The following is a 15,536-nucleotide window of genomic DNA, read 5'->3' on the forward strand; positions in this document are numbered from 1 at the left end:
CTGTAAGTATGCATGGCAGGGAAGGCCTTTTTGTGAAGAGAGGAATCTTGTTGACCACCTGGATTATCCAGGATAAACCAGCCAGCCTCCTCCATGTGAAGAGAGGAATCTTGTCTGCCTACTAACTGTTTGTTCGAGTTCTATGAAGCTGGTCGAGCCACATATGCAAGAAAAATGATACACTACATGAACATGTAACATGAAAATCCAACATGACACACTGCATGCATGGAAATGTGTCATGTTGTTGTATTTTATGCTACATTTTTATGTAGTGTATCATTGCTCCATATGCAATTCGAGGCTGACTTGCAATTGTTAAGCTGATCTAGTCGAATCAAATTAAATCAAATCATAAATTAACTCGTTACGAGTTCGAAAGTGTGACAAAACATGATAATTCTTTGACTAGAAACTTCTTTTATTTATTAACAATAACAATATCCTTCAAAACATGTCATGAGCTAAGAGGATTGAGGAGGAATTGGCCACTAGCACGGCGCACTGTCAAAAGTACCCACTCAAGCATCTCAACGTAGAGATACCATCGCGATTGTGCGGGTTTAACCTTATTTTAAACGGCGTCTCATCGACTCCTCCGCACAAAACATCCCATTTTTGCCATTCAGAAATGGCGTCTCCGCTTCTCCTCTCCGTCTCAACGCCTTTCCGCCTCTCCTCTCCCCATCGCTTCCCTTCTCCCTGCAACGGCGCAACCCACTCGCTCCGCCGTGTCCCTTCCCTCCCCCTTCCACAACCCTCCCAAACACCTCGCCTTTGGCGCCCCAGTCCGTGCAGTTCCCTTCGGTTTGTGGCTAGCATTCGTGCAGGAGGGACCTCCATTGGCGGAGCGGAATCGGAGAATCCGTTGCCCGATGAAGCTCCCGTCGGCGAAGATTCTGCAGCGTTCGAGCTGAGGGAGCAGAAACTATCTTCCTGGGTCTATTTCACCGCTATACTGGGTGTCGTGCTCGGTGCGCTCAACATTCTGTGGATTAGTCCGTCCACAGGGTTCGGCGCCGCATACATCGATGCCGTTTCTGGACTTTCAGAGAGCCCGGAGGTGACTATGTACACAAAGTATCCGACTTACAAGGATTAATGTTATAACCTTTTGGATACGTGTTTATTTGATTGAGTTGTTAACATTTGTACTTTTCTCTGATTGGCAGTATCCCTTTTGAAATTCTAAATAGAAAATCGGAGGAAAGAGAGATAAGAGATAAATAAGTAGTAGTGATGATTAATTTGCATGTATTTGATTGTTTGACTGAGACGACTTCATTCTTTTTGAAACAGGTCTAGTGTGACATTGGAATGTTTTGAAACATGGCTTGTTATTCTTTTTTTCTTTTACTTTTATCAGGGAATAAATAATTTATTTTCATTAGTCATTGGTATTACTGTCCGGCTGTTAGTTTATCTGCTTTGTTAAATAGGCTTTCTTACCTTCTTTTTCATTATCTCTTTGGCAGATTTATCAGTTCTAAGTTTCTTTAAGAGCCTGTTGGTTTCTAGTCCCACTTTAGGTTAAGGATTCACCTAATTTGCTTCAGCTTAAGAACTATGGTATTAATAAGCAAAGTAATGCATATACTTGCTACAACTCTTGGTCATTGTATATTTGTGTGGTTACAACTGCTTACAAGTTCCCACTGATGGTAGGAAAACTTTGATGGCAACAGACTGTAACATTACTAGAGCACGGAACAATTGTTGCTTCAAGAAGCCAAGCTTGATACTAGGCACCAAGTCCACAACTAGTTGGGCAAAGTTTATGTTAATCATCTAAATTTAACATATTCTATCACTAATGTCCCTAGGAGGTCCCTAAAATTTTGTTTCCATCAGGTCACTAAAAATTAGAGTTTGTTTTCACTAGATCACTCATTCAATGCCCTTAATGATGATGATTATCAACTAAGCCTAACCATCCATATCACGATTTTTCATCATAATCATAATGTCTAATATGCAAATAATTGAATTGAAAATTTTCATGAATATATGGTTATTTCATGCTCTTTTGCATCCCATAAATCAGTCACCTCAATGCTAACTAGGACATGCTGCAGCTTTTGATTAAGCATCCACACCATGTTCTACTAATTCTCATCAAGCTAGCCTAATTGAGTTTCTTGAATGAAAAAATATCAGAGGTTGGCCATGCAATTGACCCCAAAAGTTGAGAAACCTAGTGGAAACATTGATGATAGCTCGGAGACGGTTTAAGAATTCAACTCCACAAAGTTTACCTTTCAATGGGTTTTGCAACTCCAATATCACTTGATGACTGGAGACGTATTATTGTTTTTCTAATTTAAACAAGAATAGCCAATGATTGTTTTGTCGAATTTAAAAACATTGTACATATGAAAGAATCCAAGAATTGCTTTTTTATACTATATAGTATTGCATTACAGGAGTAGTTGATGAAATTGTTTATGTTTCCCAGTTTAGATTTCATCTTCTTCCAAGACTTGGTTAGACTTTTTCTATGCCAATATAGTTTACGTATTTGGTGAACTATGAATCATCTGCAGTTGGATGTTCCCATGCCAATATACTCTAGCAGAAATTGAAACTAGAGCAACATCTTAATCTTCATGTAGTTGATTGATCTGATTGGATAGACCAGATTCTCCTTTTAAAATGGTGATGGTGATGAAGTAGTTGATGGAACTCCTAGGTCTCCTAGTATAGATTTCATCTTTTTTAGAGATTTGTTCAAACTTTTCTATACTATATGGTTTGCATATTGGTGAACTGTGAGTCATCTGCAGTTGGGTGTTCCCATGCCAATATATTCTAGCAGAAACTGAAACTAGAGCAGCATCTTAATCTTAACGTAGTTAACTGGTCTGATTCAACAGGCCTGATTCTCCTATTAAATTGGTGAAGCTCTTAAAATGATGAGGTTATGAGGCATATAGCTTTGAGAATGCTGATGCTTACAAGTATGGTCCCAACATACACATTACTTTCACTTCATTTGTAACATATCATGAAAATGGCTTTGCTTGTTATCCCTAATGATATTCTCTTTTGGTTTAGTTGTGTTACTAAGATTTCCTTAACATTTTTTATTATGTTATAATAGTTCATTCACTTTACAACCTTTTCAACAATAAGGTCTGTTAGTTGCCAATCAAAGAGAGAGGGTCATGTACTGGGAGGTATTTCATATCCTTTCAACTTTTCACTTGTTATTAAATAACTGCCTGTGCATGCTATTAATTAAGAAAATGTTACAAGTTCTGTTTTTATTGTCCATAATGTCCTGAAATTCTGGAAAATCTACTTAAGCTTCATGATGTAGCCAGCCGTTCATGAACTTGGTAGAGATTGATGGTTCAGCAGTTCCAGTTGTCCACATAACTACTTAGAGCTAGAGTCTATTTACATTGTAAATGGTGAGCTAGAGTGGGAAGCGATAGGTTTTGTTTAGTCAAGATGACATTGTAAATGGCATTACAACTCTCTCATTTTATTACTGAAATTTGAAATTTTTCTTGGTGATAGTTGTGATCCCCACCTTCTCCCAACGGTCTAAACACTGTTGTATTTTCTTTTTTTTTTTCCTCCTCTTCTATGCTTACGTTCTATTTTTCTCTTCTTTTTTTTTGGGTCTATTCTTTAAAATCTGGCCAAAAAAGTGATAAACATGCACAACTGCAAAAAAAAAAAAAGATTTGAAGTCTACCACATGATTTAGTAACCAGGAGTGGATAAAATCTTTGCAAAAGGCGAGCTAGTAATTTTTTCTCTGATATACAAATAGATCCTTTTTTTAGTTGCTTGTCTTCCTAAAGAGCACCTTTCTTTATGTAGGTCTTCATTTGAGATGTAAATTACTGACTCATTTGCTTTGTTTCACAGGTTGTGCTGTTGATGCTTGTTTTCATTTTTGCCGTCGTCCATAGTGGTTTGGCCAGTCTTCGAGATTCTGGTGAAAAGCTCATTGGAGAGAGGGCTTTCCGAGTCATATTTGCTGGGATTTCACTTCCTTTGGCAGTCAGTACCATCGTGAGTCCTTTATCTTGGTGATTATGGTTGGTTTTAGTAGCGCAGTTTCTGTTGCTGTATCACAGACGTTCTTTGTTCCTCCTCTTTTCATGTTTTTTACTTTTTTAGTTTGTTTCTTATGTTCTTGTGTTAACTCCAAAGCTCTTTATTCTAGGTTTATTTCATCAATCATAGATATGATGGCACTCAATTGTGGCAACTTCAGAATGTTTTTGGAATCCATGAGCTAGTGTGGTTCTCATCCTTCATTTCTTTCTTCTTTCTCTACCCATCCACCTTCAATCTGTTGGAAGTAGCCGCTGTCGATAAGCCAAAATTGCATCTCTGGGAGACAGGAATCATGAGAATCACTAGACACCCTCAGGTATTCCCCCCCAGAGTTACTCTCGGGTGCTTCTTATTTGATCCTACTTTTAGATACTAGCTAATCCTCAACCTTTTCTATTATCCAAGATGGTCGGGCAGGTAATATGGTGCTTAGCACATACGGTATGGATCGGAAACACAGTAGCAGTGGCAGCCTCTATTGGCTTGATAGCTCACCACCTGTTTGGCGTTTGGAATGGTGATAGACGGTTGGCATTGCGATATGGTAAACAATTTGAAGATTTAAAGAGAAGAACAAGTGTGATTCCATTTGGTGCCATCTTAGATGGACGCCAAAAGTTACCTGATGATTACTACAAGGAGTTTGTCCGGCTACCTTATTTGACAATCACAGCTCTGACTCTCGGTGCATATTTTGCACATCCACTGATGCAAGCGGCCAGTTCTCAACTTCATTGGTGATCCATCAGTTGTATACTTGAATTACTGTGTATGTAAATTAATTTGGGCGATGAACAATGTGTGTCGAATTAAATTTCGCCACAAAACTGCATTGCAGTAGTGTTTATGGTGAGAAACAATTTTACATTTTATCAAATGAAAAGGAGACAAAAGATATTGAACAATGAGTTTGTTTTTCGATGAATTTGAGGTAAAGTCTTTCTTCGTCATGATCAATTGTAACTTTTCGATTTATCTCCTCACAAATGATTTAAAGTCCGACAACCATGTAAAGCCGTTAGAGTGACACATTTCATTTTTTTTACTAAAATGTTGAACACTGAGTATGGATGCCCTGTGAGTTGAAATTCGCCATCTCAATCGTTTGACACAGTCAATTCTATAATCATCTATGAGTAAGTAAATCAAAAAATTACAGTTGATCACCACAACCACAGAAGAGGGCATAAATTTATCTCGTTTTAACTCACTCTATGCCTTGGGACATGCCTAGGTGAACACAGAGATAACAGTGTGAGGCCGACTTTTTTTTTTTTCTATAAAAAGGTGGAATTTCACCACTTTAGCGACCCTCACATGATCGACCTCACAACCATTTGTGAGGAGGTAAATTGAGAAACTGCAGTTGATCATAATATAGGAAGGTATTGCCTGAGCTTAATCAGAATTTGAATTTTTGTCTTTTTTTGCAAGTCTGTTGCTGCGTCGTAATCAACTCAGCTATGTCTCGGGGGCACGAGGCCAGCTTTCTTAATAAAAAGCCCAATAACTCAATCACGGCTGTTTAATTAAAGAGGGCCCCGCACCCGTTGTCGCGCAAAACCACCGAACCGACGAAAAGCCATGGCGAAGGGCCGGAAGAAGGAAGCCTCCGTCCGCGGCGTGGATGACGACGGAGGAGCCGCGTCTTCCCAGTCGGTGAACGCGGAGGTGGGATTCGCCAAACTCCAAGGGGAGGACTTCGAGTACTACATGCAGACCTACTCCATCATCCTGGGTCGCAACAGCAAGACGTCGGAGGTGGACGTCGATCTCGCCTCGCTCGGCGGCGGCATGAACATATCCCGCCACCATGCACGCATTTTCTACGACTTTGCACGCCGCCGCTTCGCCCTCGAGGTCCTGGGGAAGAATGGGTGCTTGGTCGAAGGCGTCCTCTACGTCCCCGGCACGCCGCCCGTCAAGCTCGATTCCCAAGATCTCCTCCAGATGGGGGAAAAGCAGTTTTACTTTCTCCTTCCTACCCGATCCCTATTTGGCGGTGAAACCGCTCCCGCTACTCGGCTGCTGTCAGGGGCCGCTCTCCCGGGGTGCGCGGACCTTGTGGATCCTCGTGATGGTGGGATTCCCGTGGTTAACGATGAAGATGGCAGCTACGATGAGGACGATGCAAATGACGAGGAGGAGGAGGAGGAGGAGGAGGAAGAGGAAGAGGCTGATGATGCCAGGGAATCGATTGTTCGCAATGATGGAAAGCGACTGAGAGGAATTTCAGAGGACGAACCGGAGGAAGGTTATCGTAGGACAAGCAACGAAAAGCCATCGCGACGTCCAGGTACTTCTTTTACACATTCCCCCATCAAAACGCTTATTTTATATCAATTATTTTCTTGCATCAGTGGCGACTATGAAGGTTTTTATTAAATTGAGCTTGAATTTTCCCTTAGAAAATTGAAAAAAAATTGTAAGTTTTGTAGACCTGTAAATTATAGGATAATGCAGAACCAAGTTGTTCACCGGGGAAAAGCATTAAGTAGTATCAAGTAAATAAGTAAGCTTGCAGAACACCGAGTGAAAATGTAGAAGAGTGAGCACAAGTCTGAAATCTAGCTTAGAAACGTGGAAGTTAATGCTAGTTGCCTGGGCAGGAGATGGCCAGCTAAGTGGCGTTTCTAAGATCTATTTTCAAGAGCTCGGCTGCTGGAAAACGTGACAGTGCTGTAGAACCACAAAACACAGCCCAAGAGTGCACGCTGAAGATGCAATGCTGTAACATGCACACTCTGTGAAAAAACTGCAGCAGTGCAAAACTGAACACAATGTCAGTTCAATTGACAAGCAACCCAATTATTCAGCTGCTTCAAGGCTGAAGAGAACTTCTTGAAGAATTCTGGAGGAATCCAAAAAACAGATAGGTGCAACAGATGGAGCTAGCATTGCCACCATTCAAAATAGTCTGGTTGTTTTAAATGAAACAGGGAGTCATTTCTAGCTGTCCAGATGGTATAAAGCCATGTTTGCACAAGAAGTATCGAAGACCCTTAATTGCTCTCACCCTAGGAGACTGGAAGCACTTTTCCACTTCTTCAATGAGGCCTCCGCTACCATCTCCTTGTCAAATGGAAAGGATCTGAAGTCAACCCTGCTGAGCAAACACATAATTGAAGAAGAGCAGTAAGTTTGACTCCTCAACTAGGTGGCACAAGATACAATTTGAGTCGAGTCCAAATCTCTCAAACCCTTTCGTGAAGCAGATCTTTGGTAGTAATCCTGATATGGAGAGCTCCATACAAGCCATGACATTATGTAGACATTTTTAGGATCATGAGAAACCATATCAAGTTGGCAAAGATGGTCCATTCTACCAGAGGACATCAAACTATAAGTGGAATGGATGGCGAAACTCTGATCACAAGGCCTACACAATAAGATGTAGAGAGGCTTGAATTAAAGCAGATCCGAGAAGCAATAAAGAAAAGCTCCTTCTGGTTGAAGATTAATCAGTCTAGAGTGAGATAGACACAATAGCATATTTGAGAAGTCCAGGCTCCTGATCTGGACTGTGAAAAATTACTATTTTATTTGTTGAGATTTTAATGGTAGCTTTAAAACCTTGAATCGTATGCCTCGCAACAAACCATCATGAGGTTGAGTATCGTTTTGCCCCCGGAGCATAGTTGAGTTGGTTACAACGGAGCAGAGTTGCCGAAATGGGCAAGGGTCGAATCTCGGCGAAGCCGAGGCAATGTCCTCCTCCGTCGTGGTCAACTACAACTTCCCGATTTACCTCCTCATAGATGGTCGTGGGGCCGACCGTGTGGGGTTGCTGAGGTGGCGGATTCCACCTTTGCTGAAGAAGAATATCTTTTATACTTTGAATGGATAAAATACCACTCAAAAGTATGCCTTCAGAAAGAAATGAACTTAGGGGGTCTAGCTTTTGACAATTCATATGGGGTCTGGTTGCTACTTTTAAAAGTTTCACGATTGAGAACGAAACATGAAGGAGTGCTTCCATTCCACAAGCTTTCAATAAGGCAAGTGATTAGCATGACATTACCATGTCTGAGTTCTATTTTACTTTATTCCACATTTTGGATTGAGAGTATGGTGCAGTAATCCCATGTACAATACCATGATTTTGACAAAAAACTGGTAATAAAGTTAGAGTTGTGGGCACCACCTTGATTAGAGCTGAGAATTTTTTACTTTTCAATCTAATTAATTTTTTGTCTATATTTTATAAACAACAAGTTGATCTAAAACTTCATCTGAATAACAGAATTTAGTACAACTATCAATAAACAATAACAGTGGTAAAGTAATGATTACCATTAAGTGTATGGAATCATAAACATCATTTTGCACTATATACAAACTTAGAGTTTCTCATCACAGATTACGTGAATTTTTAGTATTTTGCTTCAACACAAACTTCACATTCAGATAACAAACTAGAATTTAACTTATGTATCAAATTTAATTTCATCATTTGTCTAATTCTGTCATTACACATCATAGTCGTTCATGCCACAAATGCAATACATTTATGGAAGTAAAACAACAGTTATAGTATCATTTGATTCATTACACTATTTTCCTTTGATTATGACTACCTTTATTGGATCCTATGACACTTAAATTTTTAATATCCTTTTGAACTGATAGAGACTCAGTAACTAATATTTTAGGATTTCTTGACACATAAGATATGTCATTTAAAGTAAAGATTTTCCCCATATCTTATCTTTCCATTTATATGTCCTTTGTAGTGCCATCATCTAGAATTACACATCACTGTGTCGTGAAACCATAATCATGAAAATTGACTAAGTCCTCCATTTGGAACAAAATAGTTTGAATCAGAACCTATGCCAGTTCACCAGTTTACTCACATACTGGGAATGAAACCAATAGGGTCGAATCCATTGACTGTGTTACTTTTGTGAAGAGTTGATTGAACGGACCAAGTTTTTAAAAACTAGCTCATTTTCGACAAAGATTAGCCGAAGGTTCAAAATGCTCTTTCTTTGAGGAAGATGTAAATGAGCAAATTTATCCTTTTCCTTGGATATTTTAGACTTATGGTATGTATCTTTTGCTAGTATGTCATTCTTGATAATATGACAGTGTCATATTTATTGTAATTGATATTTATTTTAATATTTTTATTTTTAGTTGAATTATTGTGATAGTATTTGCTTATTCTAATGGTTCGCTATGCATTTACTCATGTCACTCTTTCAATTTTGGATGAAGTTTGAAAATCATTTTATTATTGTTTTAAATTATTTCTCTTACATAGTTAATGAATATTTTTTAACTTTGATAATACACACACACACACACAATATTTCTACAAGTTTATTGATTTTTGCACTTGCCATTCCAGAAACATTAAATATGTTATTATAGTTAATTTATTTTAATATTATCAACTTAAATTCATATTATTATACTTTTAATTTATATATCTAAGAATTTATATTCATAGAAATAGATGTCATTTGTATTTTTTATTTATATTGCTTAGCATTAGTATTTTATATCCGAATCTCTTTTGTTGATATATATTGTTCAAAATAATGCATCATAAATTTTAAATCATGAAAATCAGGTCTTTGTTTAATACTTAGGATTTATTTATTTTTTTCCATATTATTATTTATCATTACCATAGTTATCCAAAATCAGTGTTCTAAATGGCGGCTGAAACGGCCGCCTAGGCGGGAGGCGGATATTAACCGCACTGCCTTTGCCTTAGGCGGTGTTTTAGGCGGTCAAAGTCAATGTAGGTTAAAAAACTGCCTTTAAACAACTCACCTCCTTCCGTCTGGAACTGCCACCGCTACCATCAATGCGTCTGGATGCATCGTCTGGGCCTACCGACAAGTCCGGACGCATCACACAAGCCCGAACGCGTCGCCCGAGCCCGATGGCGAGTCCAAACATGTTGCGTGAGCCTGGCGACGGGCCCGGATGTGTCGCCCGAGCTTGATGACAGTCCAAAAGTGTCTCTCGAGCCCGATGACGGGCTTTGTCTTATTAGTTGCATTTATATATTTATTTGTACTTTATATAAATTGTATTGTATTGTCTGAAATTTATTTATGCATGACCATCATAAAGAAGGATGACTATTTATAATATTATGTATAAAAAATAGTAAAAAAAAAAATTCAACCGCTTGGGCACCGCTTAGGCAGCTGAGGCGGTACCGCCATTTACAACACTGTCCAAAATATTCAATCAAGTTGTATTTATGAAAAAATATATAACAATATAGAAAATTTTCATTTTTTACTATGAGAAATATATAATTTTCTAAACTTTATAAGTTGATATGTATACGTTCCTGCATAGTAAATATGCAATCGATCAATTAATCTTGGTTGGTCTGACCAGTGAACTTGACTGGGTCAATTCTTGTATTGACATGTGGTTTAACTAATTGATCCACTAATTCAATTAGTGGACTAATGACCTAGAGCTTGGCTAGGTTGATCTCTATTTTGGTTTTCATAAATATGCTGCAACATTGGAAAACAGGATGACTTGAACATGTTTGAATTATAATTTCCTCTTTCCGACCACCATTCTCAACTAGAAGGGGTGGTTAGGTGGAGATAAGGTTGAGGTTGGGGAGAACTTCTTCCTTCTTTCAAGGCTTTATTGTCTTATGGAAGCAATTCCTATTGAGATGATTTGTTTTCCTGAAATTGTCACAGAAGGTTGTCTGTTTCTCGTATGTACATCAGACTTGAGCTTGAATTTTTTGCCTTTTGGACTTGGTATTGGGATTATTGTTTTGATGAGACTTTCTAGTATTTGTTGTTGTTGGTTTTGGATTTGTTTTTGACTAGGTTAACCTTTACCAGATTTCTAGGAGGACATTTTTGCCCTTATGTTGCTTGTGTGTTCTTATAGAGTGAGGCCTTGGGAAAATGTTATTTCTTGTTCATGAAGGAAACCTTAGCCACACCAGCCTGAGAAGGAATAGTGTATCTATGACAAGGTAACATAAATTTTTTGGAAATTAGTGTCTTTTATTTGGACTTCTTCGAATTTATGAAATTGGTCATTGGTAGATAGCAATAGGTTTATCATCTCCCATGCAACACTTAAGAAAAGAAGCATTAAACCTTTCGATGCCACTGTATCAAAGAAAATATCTTTGATACAAATGTGATGCTTGCATTGAAAGTCAATCTTTTGGAAGTTTTATAAATAGGATGGCTAGTTTCTGAATCGTTTTCTTGTAGAGTTTTCATTGAACATTTCAATAGGATTCTCATCAGGAACAAATGTTTTGGAAGCAGCTTGCGATCCACAATGGTAAGTGGAAATTTTATTTGGAGTTACCAATCCATGAAGCTGACAACAGCTCTATGTTTAGGCATAAGAGAAATTCATCTCTATGGTGTTTAAAGGCACCCATGAACATAAGAGGAAAAAAGAATTATTTTTCTGCATAAATTTGAAGCAAATCCAAGAATATAAATTTAATCAAAAGTTTGACCCATGCTTTATGGATGGGATGCTAGGACTTATAAAAAGTTAATGTAATCAAAAGATGAGAATGATAAAATGTTTGAGTGGAGTTGATACAATGATAAACAAAATTCTAATTTCTAAGTGTATTTAGGCGTAGCTCTTTTAGAAGATAAAACAAGAGGTAGTATGATGAGATGGTATGGACATATTTAAAGATGATTAATTTATTTGATAGTCCGAAGAGTTAGTCAATGAAAATTGTAAGGGTACAACGAGATTAAAGTACATTGGTCAATACAACAATAACAATCAAACCTTTATCCCATTAAGTGGGGTCGACCAAAGTAACATTAGTCAATATAAAAATATTTTAATTTGAATATATTTTAGTGAAATAACATTGCATAAAGCTAATAGTGGAATAAGATTCATGGTTAATCCCTTGGTATAAATATGTCTTGCTATTGATGATGATAATATAATTAAGGTTAATGTTTTTTTTCAAATAAAGGATGAATTTTTTGACATAATTTGTCAAATAATATCAATGTACAATTCATCATTATCTAACAATTATATGTTTTTTCAATTATCAAATTTAGGGTAACATAGACCACATATCCTAACATATTTAACAATTATATCATAAACCATAATGTTATAAAATTCAAATTATATTCAAATAATTAAAAAAATATCAATACATAAATATAGTGCAACCGTTATTTCTTTAATCTAGCACAACTTTTCATTTTTCTCTAATTTTGCGTAGTATTTAGGGTTTATGTTAACATATAGCATCTGCTGATGTAGATTTTGTTAAAATGCTTACTTGACATCCACATAGCACTTTCCTAATCATGAAGGCACATTAGACGTCCTATGTGCATCGGTCTAGTTTGACCCAGATTGTCACTTTGTTTTTAAAATTAACACAATTAGTATAAGTTTCTAAAAAATTGTAGCACAATATTTCAAATGCAAACTCTATATTTAAGAGTGACATAATACTTTATTACACAGTAGCTAATGTGATTTAAGATGGCATGATCAAAACACATTAGACAAAAAAGAAACAAAACACTACAAATACGATATTGAGTATTCAATTTTATTTCTTCCACAGTCAATCATGTGCACAATCAGTTTCATGATCAATGATGAACAAATGAGACTAATTGTTAAGATCATCTCTTTATCCAGATTGTCACTATGTGAATGGACACTTAGTCTTTTAATTTCTACCTTTTCACTACTTTAGTCTTTTAATTTTTATGAGTCAGATTTTAGTCTCAAGTTTTGTTGCATACTACATATCACCTCTAGTGCCCATTCACACATGGCCTCTCGTCAATCTGGTTGAAGTAGCAGAATCATATCTTATGGACACCATAGAAACCATCTCCAAAGCTTTGATGGCTAGAGGTAAGTGACAATGAGATAGCTATAGAGTTTCGGTTGACTTAGCGGAACGTTTAAGATTATAATAAAAACATATCAAATCAAGCAATGTAGGAATGACAATTTCACACAATGTGAAAAACACTAGAACAACTAGCTTCTCTTCTTTTTTAGCTCTCCCACCTTATATAACCTCAACTATGTACTATGTATTATATTTTAAGGAACTAATATCAATTGTGCTACATTTAATAGAACTTATATTGGTTGTGCTAGATGTAATAAAATTTACATACAGAATTCTAGCTTAAACCGATCCATGTTATATAAGAAGCCTAGTGTGTAACTTTTGGGTTGACAATGTGCTACTTGGATGCTAGAGCAACATTTTATTTGAAACTGAAAGGAATGATGTTGGATGCTAGATTGTAATGTAAAACCTAAACGTTGTGCTAAATTAGAGAAAAATGAAGGGTGTGCTAGATTTAATAAAAATGTTAAAAGTTATGCTATATTTATATACTAAGCCTTAAAGCAATGATAATATCTAACAATTTTTTTTACAAACAACTATGATGAAAAATCTTATATAATACTTATAATTCCTTGCTTTTAGAATGTTGACTTTAATATTAATGATGGCAATATTCTACTATGTAATCAAATGATGAAACAAATAATATTTTGTAAAAGTTACTGGAAAGCCCAACAGGTGTATTAAAAACTATCCTAAGAGTAAGAGACACTCCATTTTTTGAGTTTGTCACCTTTGTACTTAGAGGTGCAACCCACAAAAATGTTTGTCAAGCTAGTATGCTGCTAAGAAATCTTTGATCAACTCTTTACTTTTTGCCCAACATAATGAACAAGATTGTGAAATTTTTCTGTAGAAGAGAGCAATGTTTTAAATATTGCATGAATTTGTTCTCATAATTCTCCGGTTTTATTTATAGAGGAGGACATTAGAATTTAACATTGGATGGCATGCCCATTGGTAATTTTATATGGTTGTAGCCTAAAACACAGCTTAATGATGGCATTGAAAACACAAAATTTTTGAATGATTTTGAATTGCTAAACATATAGCATTTATTAACATAAATGAATTCTTACTAAAGTTGAATAGCATTAATTTATGAGCCAAGTTTTTTCTTGAAAAGGGTGATTATCAATAAAGCATCAAACATATTATATAATTCGTTTGTCCCTTTTTATTTATTGATATTACAGTGATCTCATCACCTTATATTATAATCAGTTACAAAAGCTGAGAGAAGGTCAAGAGCTGATAGGGAAGCAGATAATCAGCGACTCCTTATGTTGGAAGAAAAAGAGGTTATAACTTCTGTAACGACAGTGCTCTCTGATCTTTGTGGGCCTGGTGAATGGGTGTCCGTGGAGAAACTTCATGCGGAGGTTTGATATTTGAATCTTCCATCAAATTCATTGGTTTCTGAAGTTTTGATCTGATCGATTAAAGTATTCTTCTTCTGTGTGAAGGTATTCTAGCATGCACAAGTTACTGATATCTATTTTCTGATCCCTGCACCAATGTAACTGAATAGCAGAGAAAAAGTGAATTTTATCATTGTTGCGTCCTCCTCATTAATTCTTTAATATAATCAAGCTATATATAATGCATGCTGTGTATTTTCTTGGGTTACCAACCAAGCAAATTTAAAGTCTGCCACTTGGAAGTTGGTTTGTGTGAGATACTGAAGCAATCAAGCACCCTACAATTCTACTATTCTACACACTAACTTGCTTGATCTCAGTGATTCTTTGTTTGGGTCCATTATTTGCAGCTCTAGATGAAAGTATATAATGCATTAAAATACTTCACAGAACATGAAGTTGTTGCATCATTATATCTGCATGTCTGATGAGATAGTTGCAGCACTGTTGTCAAATCCATACATAGTATACATGTCGTGACCCACGTCAGAAAGTGCTAAATCGGGAAAATGGACTGCTATAAAAAGAAAAGAATTTTTTAAAAATATCCTTTTTCTTTTCTTTAATAGAGATTACTTGCCTTCTTCTAACTGTTTTGATGAAAATATGTTTGTATACCATTTGAACACTCATCTCTTCTTGCTAAATATTGTAACCTGTCACATCTTTTTGATGCCATTTTATGACATGAACCCAGCTGCTGGAAGAGTTTGGCAATTTGTGGCATCATAGCAGGGCAAGAAGATATCTCACATCCGAGGAATGGCCAACCACTGAAACCAATGGAAAACCCTGGCATGGCCTTCTGTTGCTCCTGCGAAAATATCCACAGCACTTTGTTATCAACAAGTCCAAGGGAAGATCTGCATCAGAGTTCGTTTCTTTAGTTTCTTTGATCTCCTAATCCACTTGATGCAGTTTCATATCGACACAACTCCACGAATGCATCCCAAAACAAAAGCATAATGGCTCATGGATCTCTTTTTGCACATGGCTCTTGGGACCCAAGTGATGCGTATTTTTTTTTTTTAACATCATACAGCCTTTTATGTTGTTTTTACCATTCAACCTTTTTTTTCTTCTTCAGGTAATAGTTTTTGACATTATAAGGACATTTTATTTATAGTGATGATGCATTGCAAACTGGAACT

At 36.6% G+C, this 15,536-nt stretch overlaps 2 protein-coding genes across 2 annotated transcripts; both read left to right on the top strand.

The window, feature by feature from the left end:
* Window positions 1-596: 596 nt before the first annotated feature.
* LOC141821926 (15-cis-zeta-carotene isomerase, chloroplastic) lies at window positions 597-4,981 on the top strand. Its single transcript, XM_074709312.1, has 4 exons — window positions 597-1,063; window positions 3,880-4,026; window positions 4,181-4,390; window positions 4,480-4,981. The coding sequence occupies exons 1-4, from the start codon at window positions 632-634 to the stop codon at window positions 4,813-4,815; spliced, it is 1,125 nt and encodes a 374-aa protein (XP_074565413.1). The 5' UTR covers window positions 597-631; the 3' UTR covers window positions 4,816-4,981.
* Window positions 4,982-5,658: 677 nt separating this feature from the next.
* LOC141821934 (FHA domain-containing protein FHA2-like) lies at window positions 5,659-15,536 on the top strand. Its single transcript, XM_074709321.1, has 3 exons — window positions 5,659-6,370; window positions 14,189-14,346; window positions 15,083-15,536. The coding sequence occupies exons 1-3, from the start codon at window positions 5,659-5,661 to the stop codon at window positions 15,287-15,289; spliced, it is 1,077 nt and encodes a 358-aa protein (XP_074565422.1). The 3' UTR covers window positions 15,290-15,536.

The sequence above is a fragment of the Curcuma longa genome, chromosome 2 (genome assembly GCF_044706935.1).
Source record: "Curcuma longa cultivar G26 ecotype Majalengka, Jawa Barat chromosome 2, ITB_CL_G26_1.1, whole genome shotgun sequence".
In the NCBI taxonomy this organism is placed as follows: Eukaryota; Viridiplantae; Streptophyta; class Magnoliopsida; order Zingiberales; family Zingiberaceae; genus Curcuma; species Curcuma longa.